Source organism: Dipodomys ordii, unplaced genomic scaffold (assembly GCF_000151885.1).
Source record: "Dipodomys ordii isolate 6190 unplaced genomic scaffold, Dord_2.0 Scaffold10, whole genome shotgun sequence".
In the NCBI taxonomy this organism is placed as follows: domain Eukaryota; kingdom Metazoa; phylum Chordata; class Mammalia; order Rodentia; family Heteromyidae; genus Dipodomys; species Dipodomys ordii.
The window spans coordinates 17,168,367-17,191,842 of NW_012267226.1; the positions used below are offsets into that span (position 1 = coordinate 17,168,367).

Below are 23,476 nucleotides of genomic sequence, written 5' to 3' on the forward strand. Positions count from 1 at the left end.
GCAATACATCTCCATCGGAGGCTGTGGCCTGCCCGGCTCCCTCTAATCCTGTTACCTAAGGAGCTAATTCCCTAATGCACACACTGCATGCAAGACATCCTCTTTCCTCCTAACCCAATTGGACCACCCCAGAGGATTTCAGGAGTTAATGCAGTAATGAAGACTTGGGGGCCCATGGGACAAGGTCTCTAGTCATTGTCACTGTCTCTTCTTAATGGGTCCTAACACGTGTGCATGGCAGGCAGTCCCACTCCGGTGTGGAGAGTCCAATCTGCAGCATGATGTAGTAGGGAGGGGCTATCCACACTCTGACCCCTGGGTTCATAGGTCAACCACCTCCAGATACTTTGCTCTCCTTTTCCTCCTTTCATCTCTTTTTCCTCTCTCTTTCCTCTTTTGCTTTGTCCTTCTGTCTTTCTTTTCATCCTCAGTCTCCACCTATCTTCTTTTTCTGTCTCTTCTTTTTCTTCTTGCTCTCTCTTTTTTTTTTAAACTCCTCCTTTGTTTTCTCTGGATCTGTTAGCTTCTCGCATATAGTTTTATCTTCTGTTTGTCCTTGCCCCTTTCCTCTCCTGGTGGAGCAAGTACATCCTCAAGCCCAGCAAAAGCCCAGTAAAAACCTCTTGTGTTCTGGTGCACTTCCATTATGGCCGTGCCGCTTAGAAAGGGGCTGCAGAGGGATGGAGGAGTTTTTCCTCTTGTTCATGTACATTGTGAAATCTGCACACTGCATTGTACCACTCACTGATGAGGACTTGTCTATGCCCATACACCAAGGCCATATCTCTTTAGCAATAACAGACCCATTTGGGATTACCATTACAGTCTGTATCATTGAATAACAGACCACTCTTCTCCCATTCCCCAGACACTGGTTAGTATCCTGAAGCTGAGATTTCCAGTTAGCCTCCAAAGGTGGATTGGGTAAAAGAAACCCGAATCCTTGTTGTGAAGACTTCAAGCCAGTGAAGCACTCTTAGGTTCAAATTGCCCAGCATCTCAAAATGAGTGACTTTCTAGCAGGTCAATCAGTTACCATCAACCGCGTTGGTCACATTCATCAAAATGAATGGGATGAAGCTCCTTTCACTTCTAAGTCAGTTCTCCAAGCTTCTTCCTGATTTTCTTTCTCCAACTGGGTTAACTTGTAGCAAGAGAGGAGGGCTCACAGACGCAGAGGCACAAGGAACCCAAAGAGTACAAAGTGGAGCATTTGGAAATAGTGGCTAGGGAATGGGAGAAGAGTTGTCTGACCAACCCTAACACCTTGGTCATCCAAGGAATCCTTGGGGCTGATTTTCCTTGTGTTTACGAACTGTGAAATGACAACGTACATGACCTGAGAAGGGTTGCCCAGGCTCGAGCTGGACCCAGCCTTGCAGAGCCAAGCTCTGCCTGGTGATCTTATAAAGGACACCATCAAGGTACCGTGCTATACGCAGACATTGTAATGCACACCAGTAAGGAGAGGCCTCGCTCCCAGCCAAAGTTGTTGGTTTGCTTTTAACGTAATCACAGGGCCCTGAACTTACAATTCAGAAAATTCTTCCTTCCTATACTCTATACTCTACTTAAATTGAACTGGAAAAGGAACTTGAAAAGAATGAATGTGTTTTATTGTTGAAAAGCTCTCCATGATTGATACATATCTAGCTTACATTCCACATAGTTGAGGTAGAAAAGTTCACATTTAGCCACATAGCATATTAGGGTAGGCCTCCTTCAACTAGAAATCCACAGCAGTTTTTTCTTTAGACAACTTTTTGGGAACACAGTAAAGTATCTGAGGGATAGATACTTGGCAATTTCACTTCCAGAGAGGAAAGAAACACTTATGTCAAAGACGGTCACATTTAAAGGATGGTATTAAAAACGCTTATGAAATGCTATAATGCAGAAAAGGGGCAAGGAATACAAAATTATATGCAATACAAAATTATATGTAATATGTTTACTTAGTTGTGCACATATTAGGGAATGAAATTATACACGAATATATACACCAAAAATATTGATAATGATTGTCTCTTGGCTGTAAGCCCATGGATATGGATGATTTTAGTTGTTTGTTTTTTTGTAAATTTCTATAATGAACAGGTATGGCTGTTATATTTTCACTTCCACTATTTACCTAGCAATCATGCATATAAATACATTATATAAATGCATTACAATGAATTCAGGGCCTGGGCACTGTCCTTTAGCTTTTATACTCGAAGATAGTACTCTACCACTTGAGCCACAGCTCCACTTCTATTTTATTTTGTTCTTCTTGTTTTTTTTGTTTTGTTTTTTTTGTTTTTGCTGGTTAATTGGAGATGTGAGTCTCATGGACTTTCCTTCCCAGGCTGGCTCTGAACACCAATCCTCAGATCTTAGCCTCCTGAGTAGCTAGATTTATAGTGGTAAGCCACAGGCCCCTGGCTAGAATATATTTTTATTATATGTTTCACTACTTACATATGAATATTCGCATAAAGACAAAGGTGTAGGCCAGGTACTTTCCCTCTGTCTAGAGAGATGCCAGTCATCTATGTGGCTAGGGATATTCTCTCACTTGGGGAAGCCAAAGAATGACTTCCCACTCCTAAGCATCCTACCAAGCCAGCTCAGAGACACTGAAACAGCACTAGGACAGGACACGAATGCCAGTGGGAGCCTGGTGTACCTCCCAGCAGTTACCCGGCTCCCGGATCCTGCAATCCCCATCTCCAAGTGATTTAGGGAAATAGGGCCAAGCCACCTGGCTCAATGGGTGGACTGAGTGAGCTCCTACCACATGACAGCAGCCAGAGGGCTCCCTCTCCCCCTCTGCCCTCCCTCCCTGAAACCTGATCCAGCTGAAGGGCTGCTTGCAGGAAAACTTGGCAGCTCCCCAACTCTGGTGTGTGTGTGTGTTGGGGGGGGATGTATGTGTGTGTGCCAGGCTACAGCCTCAGAAGGTGAGGCAGAAGCTGGAGAGGCAGGCTGGCTGGGACAGGAGGTTGACAAGAGGGTGAGAAAACTGTCTCTTGGTGGGACTCTGCCCTCTGCCTCGGCCTCTGCTCTCAGGCTCTCCCACGTGTGGGGCATTGGCCATGATGTCCTGGATCCAACAGGCGCTGTTGGTTTTGCTCCTCCCCACGCTGCTGGCACAGGGAGAAGGTAAGGGGGGATCGGGAAACATGAAAGCCGGGGTGAGGGGGAGAGAGGCTCAATCTTCAGAGGGGAGAGAGAAGGAGAAGTGGGAACTATGTGGCTTCAGGAAGGCCAAGTTGTAAGCATTTTGACCAGTTGTGGCCAAGCCAGAGCCTGGGATAAGAGGCTCACTGAGGAGGGAGCCCAGAGGTTGCTGGTGAAATACTTAGTTGCTAGGAGAGGGATCCCCTCCTCCTTGCTCTGCCCCCAAACTCATCAAAGGGCAGCTGCAAAGAACCTTTGAGCTCTTTGATGTAGCTTTTCCTGATATAACTGTAGCCCAGAGCAGAGGAGTGATTCACTCAAGATCACACAGCTTGTCAGCCGCAGACAAGGAACTAGAATGAATAGAGGACCCTTCCCTCATTGTTGGTCCTCGGTACCTTTCTTTCTTCCAGGTTCTTTCCAGGGCTAAGCCCCAGTGATAGCCAAACTTCTTTGTTCTCTCTTCTCCCTCTTCTCCCAACTCTCTTGAAAGCAAGGCATTAAAAGTCACAAAGGGAGCTCTTCTCTTGGGCTGCCAACCATGTTGATTCTCTCATGTGAAGGCTTCCTGTCCGGCTGAGCTGGGTTGGATGGAGCACCACTGAGCCAGCTAGGGGAGGACAGATGTGAAGGGCTATGGGGGTGGGGGGCATGATTTTATTCCACTCCTCTACCACAAAGCTGTCATCAGGGAAGTGTGATGGTTGAAGGAAAGACAAAGCTGCAAATGATGAGTGATCTGGGGCTGTGTGTGTGTGTGTGTGTGTGTGTGTGTGTGTGTACGCGCGCGCACGCACATATATACATGTATGTATGATGGGTGTCTGGGTTTTTCTCTGTCTTCCCAGCCCTGGCTTTGCTTTGCTCTGAAACTAACTGGGGTGAATCAGCTTCACTCTTCAAGTGAGTCAGTCTCAGTCAGTTGGACCTGTGCAGGGACATAGGATCTGGCTTGACTCCCAGTTCCCCCATTCACAAGGCCTAGTGCTCACTCTCTTGTGTCTTGGGGAGAGGGGTCTTTTGTGTATAAAATGAGCCGTCATGTTAGCTGTGCCGGCAGGCTGTTCTGAGATAGGAATGAAGATGATGGTAAGGGACGTTATGTTGAAGGAGACCCACAGGACTGTCTCTTGGCTTCTCTCTCTCCCAGCTGGTGTCTGCTTCTGAGGGAGTGAGGAAGCATAGCAGGGGTGGGCAAGCGAGACACAGGAGGGAGACCTGCAGGACTGACCATTGCCAAGTGGACCAGTGAGGGCAGGCTGAATGGAGGGATGTTGTTGAGTTGGAAGCCAAGACCTGCTGGCCCACCTCCTCTTTGCAGCTGTCTCTGGCCTCTGGCTGTGTTCCTTCCTACCCTCACATGTCCACCTCCATGTTCACTACCCCCTTCTAGAAGTGTTCTCACGATTCCCCAGAGGGAAACCCGGGTGCCTGTGAAATCTCCATGGTCTAGGCCCAGGGTCTAGGCATTTATCCCTGGAACATCCTGGCCTCAGAGCAATTTGACTCTTTCTTGTCTCAACTTCCTGCCAAGTCCTGTCCAGTTTGCCCACCTCCCCACTCTAGAGAAAGAACCTGGTCAATGCCCCCTGGGCCATGTGTGGCTTTGGTGGGAGAGAGAAGGAATACATGTTCCTTTTATGGGATTTCTATCTTCCTTCTTTCTTCCCCAGTTTCAGGCTGGGGTGAAGGAAGAGACAATGAGCTGTGTCCAAGTTGTGATCTGACCTTGGTTAAGGAAAACCTGGCACAGACCGGTGGACCTGTACACTTGCAGCCATTCTCCCCCAGAGTCCTCTTCCCTGTCAATCACATACAGCCTCACCCACCCACTGCCCTCTAACTGCCCAGGCCCAGGAGGCTTACCTCCCTTCCAACTTTCTGGGGCCTCTCTGGTAAATGAGTACACAGGACTCTCAGGAGACTATCCTTTAGGAGTTCAGCAGGAATCTCTATAAACTGTTGTCATGTTGGGAATTTTAGTCTGTGGTAGGGGGAAATTATGTAAGGTAGGAATGCACTCTTTTCTATCGCTTGAAAACTAGAGCAAGATGGTGACACAGAGAAAGATGCATTACACACATCAACTTTCTTTGTTAATTGGTGGAGCAGGGGGGGAGGGGGAGGGGGATTCCATACATAACCTAAAATTAAGATAAGTAAGGGAAGGAGTGGGGTGGGAGGGCTGGATGAGGTTGTTGAAAGGGGGTGACATTGATCAAGAGGCGTTGTATTCATAAACTGCTCTGGTGAATGGCAACTCCTTTGTACCACTACAAGACAAGACATAAACATTTAAAAGCAAAACAAGTCTAGAGCAACAGAACCAGGGAAGGTTTTCACATGGAGCTCTTCTGCTTTCCAGCCAGACGGAAGGGGGCTCCCCAGGCCCGCAACAACACCCTGCCTGCTTTGCTGAGGCTGTCCGATCACCTCCTGGCCCACTACAAGAAGGGGGTGCGGCCTGTGAGGGACTGGAGGAAGCCCACCACCATCTCCATTGACGTCATCATCTATGCGATCCTCAGTGTGGTGAGCTGGCCCCCAGAGTGAAGCCTTTCCTTGGAGGGAAGGGGGTGGGGCACGTGCAGGGCCACCTGCCTGAGCCTCCTTTCCTTTCACAGGATGAGAAGAATCAGGTCCTGACCACTTACATCTGGTACCGTCAGGTGAGCTGGCCGGCCCCTCTCCTACCCCACTTCTTGGTCTGGGGACGACTTCTCTCAGGGAGAAACTTCTCCATCTGAACACATTAGGGATCTCCAGGGTATTGGTGAGGGAAGGTGGGAAGGAGAGACTTCGGGTGAGACCCCAGGCAAAAGTCTGGAATCTTCTCACTGGTAAAGGAGGGAAAAAAAACCCCTCAATCTCCCTCTGATGTGTTCTTTGTAGCATCCCAGACAAGTGATGCCCAACATTGCTAGAAGGATTGTCTCCTAACTGGGAACTCACCCAAGGTAGCAACTTTACTGTCAAGCCAACAGCTCTAACTGCTAGAAAGTTCTTTCCTCTAGGAAGCCAATTTGGGCAGCCACTCAATGGAGTGATTGAAATAGGACAGGTCCATCCCCTTATCCCTCACAGCTTGGCTTTGTCTCCATTTGTCCAGCTTCTGATGTGCCTGGGTCAGGCAGCCTTGTCCAAACTCTGGTCCTGAGTTGGCAGGAGAGGGAGGTAAACAGGAGTTTGCTGCCTACCAGCAGTTTTTGCTGTGGCAGCCATTAGGGTTATGGGGGAGAAGTCAGAGTAGAAGGAGCATGAAAGTAGCTGAGGAGGGGCGCCAGGTGAGGACAACTCCTGAGACCAACCCCCAAAAGCTGTGCAGACATAGCTGGCATGTGTGGGTCTCTATGAAACTCTTTCCTCTGTCATAGGCATTACCAGCTTATAGGACAGGGGGTGGGGTCAAGGAAGCAGCTAGAATCATGATCCTTGAGATACAGCCCCATTTCTGCATCAAAGATGGAACCTCCAGTCCAGAGCATGCCCCATGTCACAGTGAAGAACCAAACAAGAGCAGGCCTAGAGTTCCTTTCTCTAGAATACTCCAGAGTCTCCTGGTCACTTGTCTGCCCAACTGATTTCAGTCAGCAGTGAAGGAAGGTCAATCTATCGTGTGCCAGTAACTGTGCTAAGGGACTGAAATTATAGGCACAAACTAGACTCAGGCCCTGCCCACATGAGCTCACCAACTAGGGAGAGGAGCAGTCTCACGGACATCTTGGAAATGCAAGATGACATCTCACCCAGCATGACCAGGATGAGATGCTGACCAGAGGAGCACAGAGGAGACAGCCAGGGTTACAGAAGATGTCCTTGGCTAGGTCTGGAAGACTGACCAAATTATACCTGGCCTGATGTGCTAGCATAGACAAGGCCCTGGGATCTGTCCCCAGTGCAGGTGATTAAGGTGGAAGGTTAGAGAGCTAAGTGGGGAACTTTCTTGGCCATGAGATTTAACTTTATCCTACAGGCAATGGAATACCATTGAAGAATTTTCCACAAGGGAGCCATAGGGTCCAATTTATACTTTAGACCTGCCATTTTGGGTAGGAGAGAAGAAAACACATTGATCAAAAGTTAACAATATGCCAGGCACTGGTGACTCACGCCTGTAATCCTAGCTACTCAGGAGGCTGAAATCTGAGGATCAGGGTTCAAAGCCAGCCTGGGCAGGAAAGTCTGTGAGACTCGTATTTCCAATACACCACTAGAAAACCAGAAGTGGCGCTGTGGCTCAAGCGATAGAGCACTCAGCTTGAGCTGAAGAGCACAGGGACAGCACCCAAGCCCAGGGTTCAAGACCCACGACCGACAAAAAAAAAAAAGTTAGCCATAACCGCCAGGCACGGGTGGCTCACACCTGTAATCCTAGCTACTCAGGAGGCTGAGATATGAGGATCATGGTTTGAAACTAACCCCAGGCAGGAAAGTCCCTGAGACTCATCTTCAGTAAACCACCAGAAAACTGGACGTGGTACTGTGACTCAAGCGGTAGAGCACTCGCCTGGAGCGAAAGAGCGCAGGGACAGCGCCCAGGCCCAGAGTTCAAGCCCCATGACTTGACACAAATAAAAAAAAGTTTGTAATAATCATCTCTATCCTGTGAGCTGGGTGTTAAGGGATCCCCATTTATATATATGCAATCAAGACTCAGAGGAAGTTATCTATCCCAAATCCACCATATGGTGGTCAGGGGTGTTGGAACACTGGCACTGATTGTGTCTTGGAGAAAGCCTGTATTTGCGTGCAGGGAGTGTGAGTGTGGGGTGGGGGTGGGTACTCTCAGAGACTGTGGGATGATGTGAGCCCCATCGACACCCAGATTTTTCTGAGAGGATGCCTGCCTTCCTGGGCGTGAGGGGTGGAAATTTGCAGCGATGAGATGGAAGAGTGGCCCATGATTGTGTCTGCTTCTCCCTAGTTCTGGACTGATGAGTTTCTCCAGTGGAATCCCGAGGACTTTGACAACATCACCAAGTTGTCCATCCCTACAGACAGCATCTGGGTCCCAGACATTCTCATCAATGAGTTGTGAGTACTGTTACCAGAGGCTGGGAGAGTGGGGAGGGGGTAAAGTAAGTTAGGTGCTGGGAGACAAGACCTCCTACTTCAGCATTTGACACGTCCCATCCAAACTTGCAGACGGTAGGTCCAAGTGCACTTGAACTCAAGTTCGTTGTCTTATTTCCTTCCCTTCCCTTTTTATTTTTTTTTTAAACAAAACACAACAAACCAACTCCTTTTGTTCTGTGCCTAATGTTGAAACTCTATACTGATTAGTCCAAGGACCCCTGCCATGGGGAAAGAAGCCAGTGAATGAGTTCACACTGCGTTCTAATAGCCTAATGCAGACAGCTGCATTTTTAAAGGGGACACTTATGTCTTTGAAAGGGATGGAACACATGGATGGCAGCCACTGTTCCTGACCACAGGGGAGATTCTGAGCCAAGGAACTCATTCAAATCTCCCAAGCCACACACGTGCCTACCAGGCCCTAGATTGCCAGGAAGTAGGGTGTTAAGCCTTTCTTCTCAGCCACCAGACATGGGCCTCGGCCAGCAGGCCTCCTCATCCTGTAGGCTCACTCAGGGTCCACCAATTGGACTTCTCTGTTCCAAGGCAAGGCAAATGGGGGTGGGGAGAAAGAGAGAAGGGAAAAAGTGACAAGGGACTCCACCGAGCACACACTGCACGGGCCCTCTCCCAAGAGAGGCAGTTGACACTGGCCAGACTCTTCAGTGCCCTGCAGAGCGCAGGGCCTTGGAAATCCATTTCTGGCTGGAAGTGCACTTCCAACGGTGATGGAGCTTGAATCTGGACTTCTCATCTCTCAGCTTTAATTTGAACTTCTCATTTCTGGCATGTGGAACTTCGTGCCACTATGATTGCTGGTAGAACCTAGGGGTCCAGGACCAGTAAGAAGGCCAGGAGATTCTCCAATTTTTTTTCCTTCCTTCCTCCCCTCCCCTCCTTTTCCCTCCTTTCCCCTTCCCTCCTTTCTCTTCCCTTCCTTTCCTTTCCCTCCCCTTCCCTCCTTTTTTCTTTTCTTGGTCCAAGACTAAGATTCAAACTTGGTACCTGACACTTTCACTCATTGACTGGTGCTGCTGTACCAACTAAGCCACACCTCCAACCCTCAAATGTTGGGTTCCTTTCTTTCTGTCTTTCTTTCTTTCTCTCCTTCCTTCCTTCTTTTTCTTTTTGGTCCATGATCAGGACTCTAACTCAGGGTCTGAAGCTGGCTTTTGCTCATTGGCTGGCACTCTAAACCCAAGCAGCCATGCCTCAACCTCTACATTCCCCAGTTCTTATCCATAATTTCTCCAGTTCCCTCTTAAAGTAATGGTTTCATTTTCGAGACTTCTAGGAATGGGAAGCAAAGAGAAATCAGAGACCAGATGAAACACAAGGTTCTGTTCTCCTACCAAGGACTGGCTGTTCCCACAGTTCCAATGGCTCTGGGAGCAGAGTTCTGCCCTGTCCAGGGGTAGCCGGTAACATGGGGTCAGCTAGGCAAGCTTTCTATAGCTAGTAGCATGGAGGCCCATGGATTCTTTCACTCCTTTTTGTGGCTAGGTTGAGTGAGGGAGCAGCAGCATTTATTGACATCGGTGGGCCAGGAAGCCTAGGGAAACAGACCAGACTAAACTGTCCTGCTACTTGTACCTTCCCTTAATTCCTTTCCCTGCTGGGCTCTCAGAGATCATCAGACTCTCAGGGCTGGGTCCCCAAATTACTGTCCCCTCTTCCCTGGCCAGCGTGGACATGGGGAAGTCTCCAAGTATTCCGTACGTGTATGTCCAGCACAAGGGGGAGGTGCAGAACTACAAGCCCTTCCAGGTGGTGACCGCCTGCAGCCTCAACATCTACAACTTCCCCTTCGACGTACAGAACTGCTCCCTGACCTTCACCAGCTGGCTGCACACCAGTGAGTATTCGGATTTGGAGGGGTGGGGCAGACTTGGGGGTTCCAGAGACACCCAAACCTTTCTCTAAGTAGCTTATTTAACTCACTAGTTACATTCTTTTCCTCCCTCCCTCCCTTCTCTTCTCCTTTTCCCTTCCTTTCTTCCTTCTTCTTTCCTTCCTCCCTTTCTTTCCTTGGTCTTTCTTTCTTTCTTCCTTCCTTCCTTTCTTTTTCTTTCTTTCTGCTTTCTCTTTTCTCTCTTCTTTTTTGTCATCCTTTCCTTTTTTCTTCTTCCTTCCTTTCCTTATTTTTCCTTACTTTCTTTTTTCTTTTCTTTTCTTCCTTCCTTCCTTTCTTTCTTTCTTTCTTTCTTTGAGTTTTCCTTTCTTTCTTCCTTTCTTCTTTCTTCCTTTCTTTCTGCCTCCCTTTCTCTTCCTTGCTTTCTGCCTCCCTTTCTCTTCCTTGCTTTCTGCCTTCCTTCTTTCTCTCTTTCTTTCATTTACCTTCCTTTCTTTTTTAAATTTCATGATCTTAGTTTTTATAATCAAACATAGTTTAATCACCATATTTATATCACAGTAAGAAAGACTTTAGATTATTAAAAAGGCAGCAATATAATCTTCCAAATAGTTCCTGATAAAATCCTAGTGATTTTGCCATCCAAAGTTCAAATACTAAATACTAATTATTTCCCCTAAAATTTAGTGCTAAGTTATAGATTGCATTTGTTTCAGGAAAAAGTAAGACACAAACACATTTTAGCGGTTCTTTGACATGACATATACCATCTCAATCAATAAGTTAATATTAATAGGTGAATATTCAACAGTATCTCTGTATGTGGCCCAATCTGACCTCAAACTCCTGGTCCTCCTGCCTTAGCCTCCTGAGTTCTGTGAATCCAGGCACTATGCCTGACTCTGGTACTTATTTTCTTAATGTCACAGGGCCTCTGTTTCTTCTTCCTCCAAACAAGGCCAACATTGCTGCCCTTACTGCTTCCCTCAGGTGTGAGAATTTAGTGACATAGTGTGAATCAACCACAAGATGCGAAGGAAGGGACAATTCTTTGCCAAGATGCCACAATCATCTGCACTCAACGTCCCTCAGACCCACCCACTTCTCTTCATCATCTCCCCCGCCCCCCACCCATTCTCCAGCCAAGCCTCCTTCACTTCCAGCCCAGGAGTTTGCATTGGCCTCCAATCTGGTCTCCTCCATTCATTCTTGTCTCCCTCTAGTTCAGTCTCCCTCTAGTTCAGCAGTCAGCAAACTTGTGTTAAAATGCAAATCCAATTGTGTCACTTAATCCCTCCGTGACTTCCCAGCAGTCCTGGGACACAGTCCAAATCCTTGACCTGACCCTGCCTGCAGGGCAGCGCCTCAGCTTTTTCTGTGCCCCCAAACTCCAGGCCAGCCGAACTGCCTTCCTGGAGGCCCAGGAGACCCAGTCACTCCTGCTTTTTTCTTTATTTCATGCTGTTTCCTCGTCTAGGCTACCTACCCCACCCCGACCCCTCCTGCTGCTCATCTGCTCCTCCACCTGACTAGCTAACCCTTTTCTCACCTTTTAATCTTCGTTTTTTAAAGATAACAAATTCAAGTTCACAAAAACTGAACAGGAATTGTTTTTATTACATACAAAACCAAGCACACCATCATTATAATAACAAATAAACATGCTGAATATCTTCAGGTCATGTTAAATAGTACCCTGAATATATAAATAAAAAATACTGCTTTTCTATCACCAGTATCACCAGTACCACCAGTAGTTTCAAAATTTCAATGTAACTACTCAAGTTAATAGCATCAAAGAAAGAGGAAACTATGGTCTTTTTTTTTTAAGTCTTCTTTTTTATTTACTCCCCCCCCTCTCTTTCTCTCTCCTTTTGGTCGGTCATGAGGCTTGAACTCTGGGCCTGGGCACTGTCTCTGAGCTCTTCATCTCAAGGCCAGTGCTCTACCACTTGAACCACAGCACCACTTCCAGTTTTCTAGTGGTTTATTGGAGATGAGAGTCTCACGGACTTTCCTGCCCAGGCTGGCTTTGAACCACGATCCTCAGATCTCAGCCTCCTGAGTAGCTAGGATGACAGGTGTGAGCCACCAGCTCCTTCTCTCTTTTTATGGTGTACTGAGGTTTGAACTCAGGGCCTTGCCTTGTTAGGCTCACCTCATGCTCCATCTTCACAGGGCCACATTCTCAGGGCCCTGAAGTCCAAGGCTGGCTTTATTTATTTAATTTTGGTCTCTCACAGTCCAAGACATCAACATCTCTCTGTGGCGCTTGCCTGACAAAGTGAAGTCTGACAAGAGCATCTTCATGAATCAGGGCGAGTGGGAGTTGTTGGCGGTACTGACCCAGTTTCGGGAGTTCACTATGGAGAGCAGCGACTGTTATGCAGAAATGAAGTTCTACGTGAGTAGCGGTGGTGTGTGTGGGGGGGGGGGGATATTAAAGTGGTGCCCATTGTTACTAGACCTTCCCACCATCCATGGGGGATTTAGGGAGGCCTATGTGCTGGGAAAGACCACATAGCTTCCCCCACAAACATCAGAGTGTCACACTGACCCTGGATCTTCAGTGAATTAGATGGGGGAACCTACTTGTTCTGTATAGATGTAAGCTCTGCCCATTTCCTTCCCTGGGTAATCTAGACCGGAAGTTCCACAAAGAGAGGGGATGTGGGTTGGGGTAGTAGTTCCTGGGTTAGAGCCTGTGTGTGCTGAATTTGAGCCTCTTCAAACTCCTCTCTCCTGGCCACAGTTGGTCATCCGCCGGCGGCCCCTCTTCTATGCCGTCAGCCTTTTGCTGCCCAGTATCTTCCTTATGATCATGGACATCGTGGGCTTCTACCTGCCCCCGGACAGTGGTGAGAGGGTCTCCTTCAAAATCACCCTCCTCCTGGGCTACTCAGTCTTCCTGATCATTGTGTCCGACACCCTGCCGGCCACCGCCATTGGCACGCCCCTCATTGGTAAGGCCTCTGCTAGGGGACGAAGCCCAGTCTGGCGGAAGGCTTTGCCCCCTCCCATTTCCTGTATGTGTGTCTTTTTCCCCTCCCCCTCCCACCCCGGGGGCGCACAGGTGTCTACTTTGTGGTGTGCATGGCTCTGCTGGTGATAAGCTTGGCCGAGACCATCCTCATTGTGCGGCTGGTACATAAGCAAGATCTGCAGCAGCCGGTGCCTGCCTGGCTGCGGCGTCTGGTCCTGGAGAGAGGCACCTGGCTGATGTGCCTGGGAGAGTGGCCCACCTCCCACAGGCCCCCAGCTGCCTCCCAGACCCCCAAGACCGATGACTGCTCAGGTGAGAGAGGGTGCGGTATGCCGAGGATCCTGGGCAGGGCCTGGGAATTTCATTCAGCCCTACGTATGGTGTCCATGCCTGTCCATACTGGGAGTAGGTAGACTTGGCCAGACATCTCATCCCAGATCCTTGCTCCACTTTCACATGCTCATCAGCTCATCAGTGATGGCAGGAGCCTGCAGGCTGAGCCTTGTCAGGAGCTGAGCCCTCTAGGCTGGACATGGCCTCTGAGGTTGACCTGTAGTAAGGACACGGGGATGCTCTTCTCCATGCTGCAGATGGGTAAATACTGCAGGTGGGATCGCTAAAACTCTCTCATTGCAAACAGCTTAAAGATGAGGTCCCTCGGACTTTCAAACATCTCTGAGACAGAGACAGGCGTTCAAAGACACAGTAAGTGTGGAGTTCATGCCTCTTCTTCCTGAGGAATTGTTAAAGATGTCTTCATTGGTGTTGTTGGTGTTTGGTTGATTGGTTCATTCATTGAGCCCTTTGTGCTAGGCGTGTGAATTATCACATGTAATAGGACTCATCTCATGTGTGTGTGGGGGACAGGGCACTCTCCTTTAACTTTTAACTTTTCACTCAAGGCTGGTGCTCTACCACTTGAGCCACTTCTGCCTTTTTGCTTATTAATTGGAGATAAGAGTCTCATGGACTTTTCTGCCCAGGCTGGCTTTGAACCATGATCCATAGATCTCAACCTCCTGAGTAGCTAAGATTAGAGGCATGAGTCACTGGTACCCAGCTATAGCCTCCTATTTCAAATGAGGAAACAGAAGCATAAATATCTTGCCCTAGATCCCAGAGCCAAGAACTGGAGGAATGGTGATTTGAACCCAGGCCCATCAAACTCTAGGCTCATGTCTTGAATTATTCTTTCCCACTCCACTTTTTTTTTTGTTCTTCCTGGCTATGTCCAGATATCTTACAGTGTTCTGGTCCGTCTTGCTATCTTTCTGTCTCATGAGTTGGTGAACTAACATACCATCCTAGTGTTCTACTTCACTTGGTGGAGGTCAGCATCTTTGAAGATGCTATATTTTCTGGGTCCAGAAGGACAGAAACTCCTGGAGAGGAGGAGACTGGAGAGGAGCTATCTGCTTAAGGCAGAGGATGTAACGGAGAACAGAGGATTTGGCTTCAGTGATCTTGTCATTACATGATGTTTCTGCTGCAGGAATCTCTTAACCTCTCTGAACGTCAGCACTATCACAGGAAAGTGGAGGTGGGGGGGGCAGGTGGGAATTATTCCTACTTGGCCTTTCTCATGGGGCTGTGGAAAGGCTCAAATGAAATAATGGATACCAGGCAGTTAAGGAAAACCATGGGACAGATAAACATGAATTTCATGATTGTGATGACTTGTGGAAAATGTGGGGAGTGTGATTATGGAAGGGTGGGCACAAGTCTTCGATGGAGTTTGAGGTGGATGGTAGGTATGAAATTCGATCGTTATTCACTGTGCGTCATTTATGTCTGAAATGAGTCAGAATAAAAGTTGGTTATAGAAACAGGAGAAGCAATGTTCAGGTTGCCACTAGTGTCCCTGCCTTACCAACACTCTGTTCTTCTTCCAGTTTTGGGAAACCACTGCAACCATTCGGAGGGACCCCAAGACTTGGAGAAGAGCATGAGAGGCAGAGGCAGCCCCCCTCCACCTCCTCGGGAAGCCTCCCTGGCTGTGCGCGGGCTGTTGCAGGAGCTATCCTCCATCCGGCACTTCCTAGAGAAACGGGAGGAGATCCGGGAGATGGCCAGAGATTGGCTGCATGTGGGGTCCGTGCTGGACAAGCTGCTCTTCCGCATCTACCTGCTGGCAGTGCTGGCCTATAGTATCACCTTGGTCACTCTCTGGTCGATCTGGCATTATTCCTGAGCGGGCACGGTCCAGCAAGGAGTAGGGCAAGGATTTATGTGTAGGTCCTTCGGTGCCAGGGAAGTGTCAGGAATATTCTCAAGATACAGATACAATCTTATCCATTCCCAATGCCAGTTCAGCTAAGCCATGCCAAATCAGAATCTGAGTCCTTCTCCCCAGCGATGTAGCGCTGAAAGACCCTTCTGTCTTCTGCCAACTGCCTGTGATGACTTTCAAACCTGCTTAGCTTAGATCAGAAAAAACCCCAAGCATCCCCTAACTTCACCTCATTGATTTACTAAGCATCAAATCTCAGTTTCTCCACTGGCACTTCCCTGAATAAGATACTCGGAATTCTGCTCATTTCCACCAGCTTTGTTTTTAGATGAAAAACAAACTTAACCTTCTCTTGCCGGGTACCTGATCAATCTAACCCCTCAAATTCTCTTTCTGAGAATCATCCTGACATTCATGTCCTGACATTCATGCTCCATCAGCTGAAGGGGCATGGTTGGGGTAATAAAGTGCAATGAAGCCTTAAACTCTCTTGTCGTCTGTTTGCCAGTACCTCTGAGGAAGGAATAGAGAAAGAGGAAGATGTACTTTAAAGCTCCAGTTTGAAATAAGATTTGGAACCAGCGGCTTATACCTATAGTTTTAGCTACTCAGGAGGCTGAGATCTGAGGATCTTAGTTTGAAGCCAACCCAGGCCAGAAAATCAATTAACCAGCAAAAAGCTGAAAGTGGAACTGTGGTTCAAGTGGTAGAGTGCTAGCCCTGGGCAAAAAAGTTCAGGGACAGCGCCCACATCTTGAATTCAAGCCCCAGAACAGGTACCCACAAAGACAGAAGGAAGGATAGAGAGGGGGAGGAGAGGAAGGAAGGGAGGGAGGGGGGAGTGGGAGAAAGGGAGGGAGGGAAGAAGGAAGGGATTACCTGTAGTTTCCATTGGTTGGTCTAGGAAACTGAGAAGTGAATTGGTAGCCATCAGGAGAGAGAAACAATAGCAGGTGGGTTATTGGTGTGGGGGCCAGAACCATGATCATTAATAGCTCATGATGTCTACCTGAAACTGGAAGCAAGCTCTCTCCCTGTAAGAGTGTCCTGCAATGCAGAAAAGAAGTTCAGCACCATGGCCAGCACCCATTGGTTTGGGGCGTGGAAAACAGCCTAGTCTTGGATTCACCCATCTCTGCTAGAAAGCAAGACTCTGAGAGAAGTAAGTTGGAATAACAATTTTAAAAAAATATTCTGTTCTAGACACTAGAGTTTAAGATGTGTTGAGGAACACTTGGACTAGGACTTCATCCACCTACCATGCATTCAGAAATGAGGAAATCTAGATCCCATTAAAGACGATCTGATTTGGTGTCTATAATGTATAGATAGGGCTTACCCTTCTCTCTGTCTTAGACTGCTGGTCAGTCAAAGGAAAGCATGGCAGAAGAAGATTAAATGTTGCCAGTCTAGTGGGACAGGATGCTCCCCCGCCTCCAAGAAATAGCTGGGGGTGATTTCTAACACTTCCATATATAAATTGTTCCAAGCCAGGCAATCCCAGAACAACGAAACATGATACAAGTCCCCTAACCCCAAATGCTGTGCTTTTATTTCCTACAACATCCAGGGGGCTGGCTATAGGCTGCACTGATTCTTTGTGTCTGGAGGCGCTCAGAGGCTAAGGGAGAGCAGTCATCTAGCTTAGCTGACGACTCACTGGGAAATGAGGTTTCGTCTGCCACCTCTACCCCACACAAAGGAACACTCTTTATTTTGTTGCTGAATGGAGATCTGGGTCTTTTAGCAAACAGCAGTGGGTTATGATGGTGAAGACTGGTCCCCACTCACAACTGTTGCCTTTGGCTACAGTCAGATGGGGCCAAAGATGGGGGCTGATCACCTCTCCTCTCTCAGGATGGCCCCTGCAGCCCATAAGTTATAACTGGGCCTCAGGTCCCACCTCCTGGGACTTGAATGGACCAATCATGTTATTAGCGGGTCTCCATGTCATTGGCCACAGGGATAGAGGGTGGGCAGCCTGGCACTGTGAATGCACCACTGGCCAGTAAGTGCCTGGCTATTGACAAAGTGTTCAACCAGAGAGCTAGTAAGACACTAATCAACCTATCGATTTCCCATCTCCCCCTCCTCACCCTTCACCCATAATCAATGGGGCAACAGAGCCCTGCATTGAGGTAGCCAATTAACCACCGTGAGAATGAGCCACCACCACGTGTAACATCTTCTGCTTCACTAGTCCCATACAATCAGCCCATCGATTGAGTATCTGGGCCGTGATGCCCAGAGATGGGAAACTGAGGCCAGACCCAGAGAATCTTCCGGTAAACCAACTCTTGTCTGGAAAAACTGATTTTAGTCTTCTCTTAATCAGAATATGCACACTCAGAATTGCCTTTCCATGTAGTATACCCCCCAGAACCTGCTTCCTTCCCGCCTCTAGCCCCCTTGACCCATCCATGCTGAGAGGCAGGAAAGGACTTTATAAATACATGCTTCTGACATCTCAGTTCACTTTCCCATCATCCCCCTCCTCCCGCCTTTACATCTACTTCCCCACCCATCCTTCTTCATAGTTATTTAACTGGATTTCCATCAGAGATGTTGGAAGTATCCAGCCTGTACCTCCAGCCCTACTGCAAGGTCACAGATGGTCCTGTTTTGGAGATCCACCTGCCCCTGCCCTCCAGGAGAGACATTGCCGCCTTTTTCCTTTCCCCTTGAAATCTGGCCATCTTGTGCTCAAAACATCAACAGGATGCAGAACACTCCACCATTTTCAGGAGAGCCCAGGCAAGGAGACTGAATGGAATTTTCCCCCCCAGATAACAGAAAGGAGGAAAAGTTTCCTGGCGGGTGAAGATGTGGGGGGCGGGGGGAGGGAGTGTGGTTCAGATTGCAATCCAGATTCTCCTCCCTCTCCTCCCTCCCCCCTCCCAGCCTCTAAATCAATACATTTTGAATCTAATCTAATAACAGAGATTTAACGAGGGGATAATGCCTGTGGAGCCGCCAGGCGCTTTGTCTCTTCTTTCATGAGGCAGCTGGGGCCCATTATCCGGGGACAATGCCCTATGCTAATCACTCCCCCCTTCCTCCCTCCAAGTGTTGGAGGGGTGAGGGTAGTGAGCTAGGGAGGGCAGTTCCTCCCTTGATTGGAGGGGAGGGGAGAAGTAGAAGGGGGGTAAGGGGGAAGTACAACAGGGTCCAGCCGTACAACACAACTGCCCTGATTTGACATGTACAGGCTGGACTTCTTTCCTGGGCACACTGGGTATCCTAACCAGCTACCTCTAGCTCCAGCAATACTCACAAACAGCCCATAATTAATTATCAGCTGTAATACCCATGCTGAGAGTTGGATTCCCCCCCACCTTTTTTTTTTCTAACTTGGTCCTCTATAATTTAAGCTATCCCATTAAAGCCTGTGATTGGCCATTCCTGAATGTCAGGGCTAGAGAATGAAACCCCCGTTGTTAGGATCCAAAACGACCCCTCCTCAAAACTGAAGCCTACTCTACACACTATTTTTATTCTAGCTGGAGATTTGGGAGTTAGACGGTAGGAAAAACTTCCTGGCAATATTTATTCCTAACATTAATTAGATCATGAGTCTGGACGGGAAGGAATAGAATGTCATTTCCTAGAAATCTTTCAAAAGACAGAACTTGCTGGATACAGTGGTACCGATCTGTAATGTCAGCTACCCACGAGGGAGAGATAGGGAGCATCATGATTCAAGGTTAGCCTGGACGGAAAGTTAGCAAGAACCCATCTCAACCAGTAAACTAAGCATGGCGGCACACACCTGTTAATCCAGCTACTTGAGTAGGAGGATCTGTCCAAGATTAGTCTGGTGGAAAAAAACCCCAAACAAACATGAGCCCCTATTCCAAATAAATAACTAAAGCCAAAAGAGCTACACAGGTGTGACTCAAATGGTGGAGCAAGGCTCTGAGTTCAAACACCAGTACTGCCACACACACACACGCAAAATAAACAAGTAAATAAAAATAGAGGCATTTATATCGTTAGCTAGGGAGAAAAAAATGGAGATAAAAAGATAAGTAGGATTAGAGGGCTGGGAAGGTGGCTCAGTGGTAGAATGCTCGCCTAGCATGAATGAAGCCCTGGTCTTGATTCCTCAGTACCACATACACAGAAAAAGCCAGAAGTGGTGCTGTGGCTCAAGTGGTAGAGTACTAGCCTTGAGCCAAAGAAGCTCAGGGACAGTGCCCAGGCCTGGAGTTTAAGCCCCATTTAGCTAGAGCAGACCTGGAGGAGAAATGTGCCTCAGCTTCCTACCACAGAGCTCTCATGATCCAGAGAGGCAAGTTCACACACCTGAGGTCCGGTCACCCCCATGCCTTTCTGAAACCCATTTGTTGGGATTAATGAGTGCCATGGGAGGCTGCAAGTGTGAAATCAGGCTCCATTACAGGCCAGCTGTGACCCCTCTGGCCAGCCTGTCTTCCCTGTTCCTCCATCTGTTCATCTGTAAAGTGGGGCTTATGCTAGCGTGGGGCTCAGAGGTGTTGGGGTCAGCACGCTGTCCATCCATGTGGAAAAGTCCGCAGAAGAGACAACTAGAGGCATATCAGCTCGGCTCTCATTCTGAACAAGTGAGGACTGCTCCTAGTTGGTGGTGGATGGGAGAACTTACTCCTCCTCTGCCCATTTTAGGGGGCAAAATGAACTGAGAACTCACCAGAGGGTCAAAGGGGATGAAAGACCTCTCCCTCCCTCCCTCCCTCCCGCTCTCTCTTTCTCTCTCATGGCTGTACCTTTGTCTCAATCCTGCATACTTTTTGTTATGTTGCAAATCGTTCTCTCCTAAAAACCTCAGTTTAAGTTTCTGCTCTAGAACAGAATGATTTATACAAGCATATTTTGGGGATCCAGCTTGATCCTATGCAGTCTTTCCTATGCATCGCCACCTCCTGAGTTCTGTGTCTGCACACAGAATCCCGCCTTTGGCAGACATTTCGTAAGCATGACAGGGCTGTGGGACCCTGGGAATTCACTTGCACAGCCAGGACAACACCTGCTGAAGACTCTATCCTACAGGCCTCTAAAGGGATGTCAGTCTTAAACCAAGAGCAATCCCAACCTTGCTTTCTGGATTCTGCCCACAAGGTGGCAGCAAAGTCTGGAAGTTCTATCCAAAGGGTCTGCAGGACACATTTTCCTGCCCCCCTTTTCCTATTGCTTCTTCCAAATAAAGACCCATCCTCGGATGGGTCTCTATTTGGCCTCAGATCTTTCCTGTGATTTCCATTACTCACGAAGCCAAGGTCTAAACATTGCTATTGCCAACGTGTTTAACATAGTGTGTTTTCCTGGGGTTATTATGACTAACCGCTAACTGAACACACACGTGTGATGATGTCGCACATTTCTCCACGGCTAAGTTCAAAATGATCCATGTTATGGTTCAGGCATATGCCTCCCCCTGAAGTTCATGTGTGAAAGGCTTGATGTCCAGGGCAGCAGTGTTCAGAGGTGAGGGCTCTGGGAAGTGATTGGATTCTGAGGGCTCTGCTCCCATCAATGAGGTTAATTCATGAATGGGTTCATAATTTAATGGGGCAATAGGGAGGTGACAGGAACTTCCGGAGGTGGAGCCTGTTCAGAGATAGTAGGCCACTGGTGTCATGCCCTTGAAGGGGAAGTTCTGTCCCCAGACCTTCCGTTATCTGTCTTTCTTCATTTCCCAGCCACCATGGCCTGAGAAGCTCCCAGCCCTGATGCTCTGCCTCACCGTAGGCCTAAATGCAATGGCGTCCGTGACCCTGGACAGAAAACCTCAGAACCATGAGCTGAAAACAGATTCTCTCGGACTTACAGTTAACTTTCTCATGTATTTTGCCACAGTGACAGAAAGCCACCTCACACAGACCAGCCAGACTCTGCTTCTGAGCCTAGAAGGCATATGTTTCCCTGCCTGCACTCCTTTGCTTGTGGGTGCTTTCCTATCTCTGGAGCCAGAAGTGAATTACTTGAAGCAATCTTTCCTCCCTCTCCATCTCCCTCTCCCTCTCCCTTCCTTTCCCCTCTCCTCCCTCCCCCTCTCTCCCTCTCCTCTCCTCCCTTCCATGTCCCCTCTCTCATCCTCTTTCCCTCTCCCCTCCCCTCTCCCTCTCCGCCCTCTTTTCTCTTCTCCCTTTCTCCCCTTTTCCCTCTCTCTCCTTCTCCTCCCTTCCCCTTCTCTCCTTCACTCTCTCCCTCTGGTGCCTCACCCCATCGTCTTCTCTGACCCCTGTGACACCCTCTTCCCTTTATTCAGCCTTTGAGATCCTGAGCAAGTCAACAACCTCTAAGTGCCTTAGTTTCCTCTCCTGTAAGCTCAACCTAATAACAGGCGCAGGCCTCACGGGACTGCTGTGAGCCCCGGCAGGTCAAGGGGCCTGACACAAAGCACGCAGTGGATAGGTTTCAACTCTGGCTTTACTCTTGCTCTTCTATGGAAGCGCAGCCAGAGCTGAGCTGTGGCGTGGTCTATCATGGGTAAGTGATGGAGCTGGTGTGTGTGTGGGGGGGGGGGCAGGGGAGGGGGGGGAGGAGTATGCATGCTAAAATCCTGAGCTCCTGGGGGTTTTACTCAGCGGTAAAAGAGCCACTAGGCTCTGCCAGAGGCAGAGAGAGGTTCACTACTTTGTGGGATGCTAGAGTGTTCCACTGAAGCTCCTTGTCTGTGAGGATGACCATAAAATGCGTCATGCCGGAGGGGGGAGGCATTGGGAATAGCTAAGCATAGGCAACATGCTGTAAGGTGCCTCCCCCCCCCTGCCAGCGGGGGTGGGGTCACTTCACCTCCCAGGACTGGATCCTCAAATCCAGATTCTCAGCCCTGTCCTCCCTCCCTCCACCTCCCCTGCTCTCCCCACCCCCCATCAAGGCAGCTAAGGCTGGAGGAGGGGAGGGGAGGCCTCAGCTTTCCCTTTGTCCAATGTGAGGTCATGCTTCCTCCTGAGGCTCATCTCAGAGGTCAGGAGGATTTCCTGTGGGGTCACAGGTCAAACGCCGCATGTCTGAGCAGAGCTCCAAGACCCAGGCTGCCCTGTACCCTCTTCTCCTCCAGGAAGAAGGAAGCAGGAAGCCATCCTAGTAGGCAGACTGAGGGGGCACCCCACCCCCATGGAAGGACTGGGTTCTAGAACCTCCCATCTTCAGCCAGGAGCTTATATGTGGGGTAGGGAGACCAGCTGGGGACAGCAAAGGGGGGCACATCCCATGTGGTTCAACATGGACTGGAGCCCGACTGGCCATCCCTAGCTACGCCGTGACCTCAGTCTTATTTTTCATTCATAGCGCTTTTTGTGCACACAGAATCTCTGGGCGTCCCTGCAGAGGCAAGAGCAAATGCAATGCTTTTTGCCAAGCAGCGAAATGGGGTGGGGTTCATCCTGAGGTCCCTGATCATTTCTTGGGGGTTCCCTAGAATTTAGGAGTAGAACAGAATCTCTGTGGGGCCAGACGGTAGCTAAGCATGGATCCCTTCCAGGGTCCTGATGTCAGAGGTGATGGGAAAGAAGGGTAGGGTAAGAAATTCCCCTCTGAAGTTCTCTTGCATTGTAGACTGGGTTGGGGCCCCCCCCCCCCGGGCCCGGCTTGCAGCTGGGGCTCTGAGTTTCACAGCGGGGAGGGAGAGGGGCTGCACTGCACAGTCCTGGGCAAGGGCAAGGGTGCGAACTGATCCCCGGAGTTGTGCTATTCCTGCGCCTTTCTACCCAAGGTGGTCATTGTAGCAAGATTTTCAGTTTTCAGCCTATGGGATCCACCTCAGGCTTGAGCTCCTGGCAGGGTCTCAGGGCCTCCCTCTCTGCGTATCCACCACACTCACCGTGCTTCCCTTCCATGGCCTCCTCTGTGGAATTCTAGCCATTGGTTTCAGAGTGGGTCTTTCCCACCCTTCTCTCATTCTCCCTCCTGCCTTCTAGCACAGTGTGGGCAGTATGGAGGGGGGGCCCTCGAGCTGGGTCATGCTGGCAGAAGACTGCAGCTGTCAGAGCTGGAGATGCACGTGCACCCTTTCACTGGACACCGCGTTACCATAGCATTGGGAATGGAAGCAAGTGAGACAGACTTGGACAATGATTCAAACTCCATTTTTTTCCTTCCTTCCTTCCTTCCTTCCTTCCTTCCTTCCTTCCTTCCTTCCTTCCCCTTTCCGTTTACCTCCTCCTCCTCTTCCTCCTCCTCCTCTCCACCT

The 23,476-nt window shown here is 49.0% G+C and overlaps 1 protein-coding gene across 2 annotated transcripts; it reads left to right on the forward strand.

The window, feature by feature from the left end:
• The first annotated feature begins 3,077 nt into the window (after positions 1–3,077).
• On the forward strand, positions 3,078–15,264 carry Htr3a (5-hydroxytryptamine (serotonin) receptor 3A, ionotropic). Of its 2 annotated transcripts, none has more exons than XM_013009622.1 (9): positions 3,078–3,144; positions 5,528–5,694; positions 5,787–5,831; positions 8,087–8,196; positions 9,924–10,093; positions 12,334–12,494; positions 12,843–13,053; positions 13,164–13,386; positions 14,949–15,264. In XM_013009622.1, exons 1-9 carry the CDS (start codon positions 3,078–3,080, stop codon positions 15,262–15,264), a joined length of 1,470 nt encoding a protein of 489 aa, XP_012865076.1. The 2 variants fall into 2 exon arrangements, with proteins under 2 accessions (XP_012865076.1, XP_012865077.1); XM_013009623.1 differs by having other exon boundaries at positions 13,164–13,385; positions 14,966–15,264.
• The last annotated feature ends 8,212 nt before the right edge of the window (positions 15,265–23,476 follow it).

What these genes read in the sequence shown, in the direction of transcription:
- Htr3a (XM_013009622.1), top strand. Translation starts at nt 3,078, where the DNA reads ATGATGTCCTGGATCCAACAGGCGCTGTTGGTTTTGCTCCTCCCCACG. An exon ending in CTTACATCTGGTACCGTCAG is followed by an intron (nt 5,832 to 8,086) that starts GTGAGCTGGCCG and finishes GCTTCTCCCTAG; the next exon opens with TTCTGGACTGATGAGTTTCT. An exon ending in GACATTCTCATCAATGAGTT is followed by an intron (nt 8,197 to 9,923) that starts GTGAGTACTGTT and finishes TTCCCTGGCCAG; the next exon opens with CGTGGACATGGGGAAGTCTC.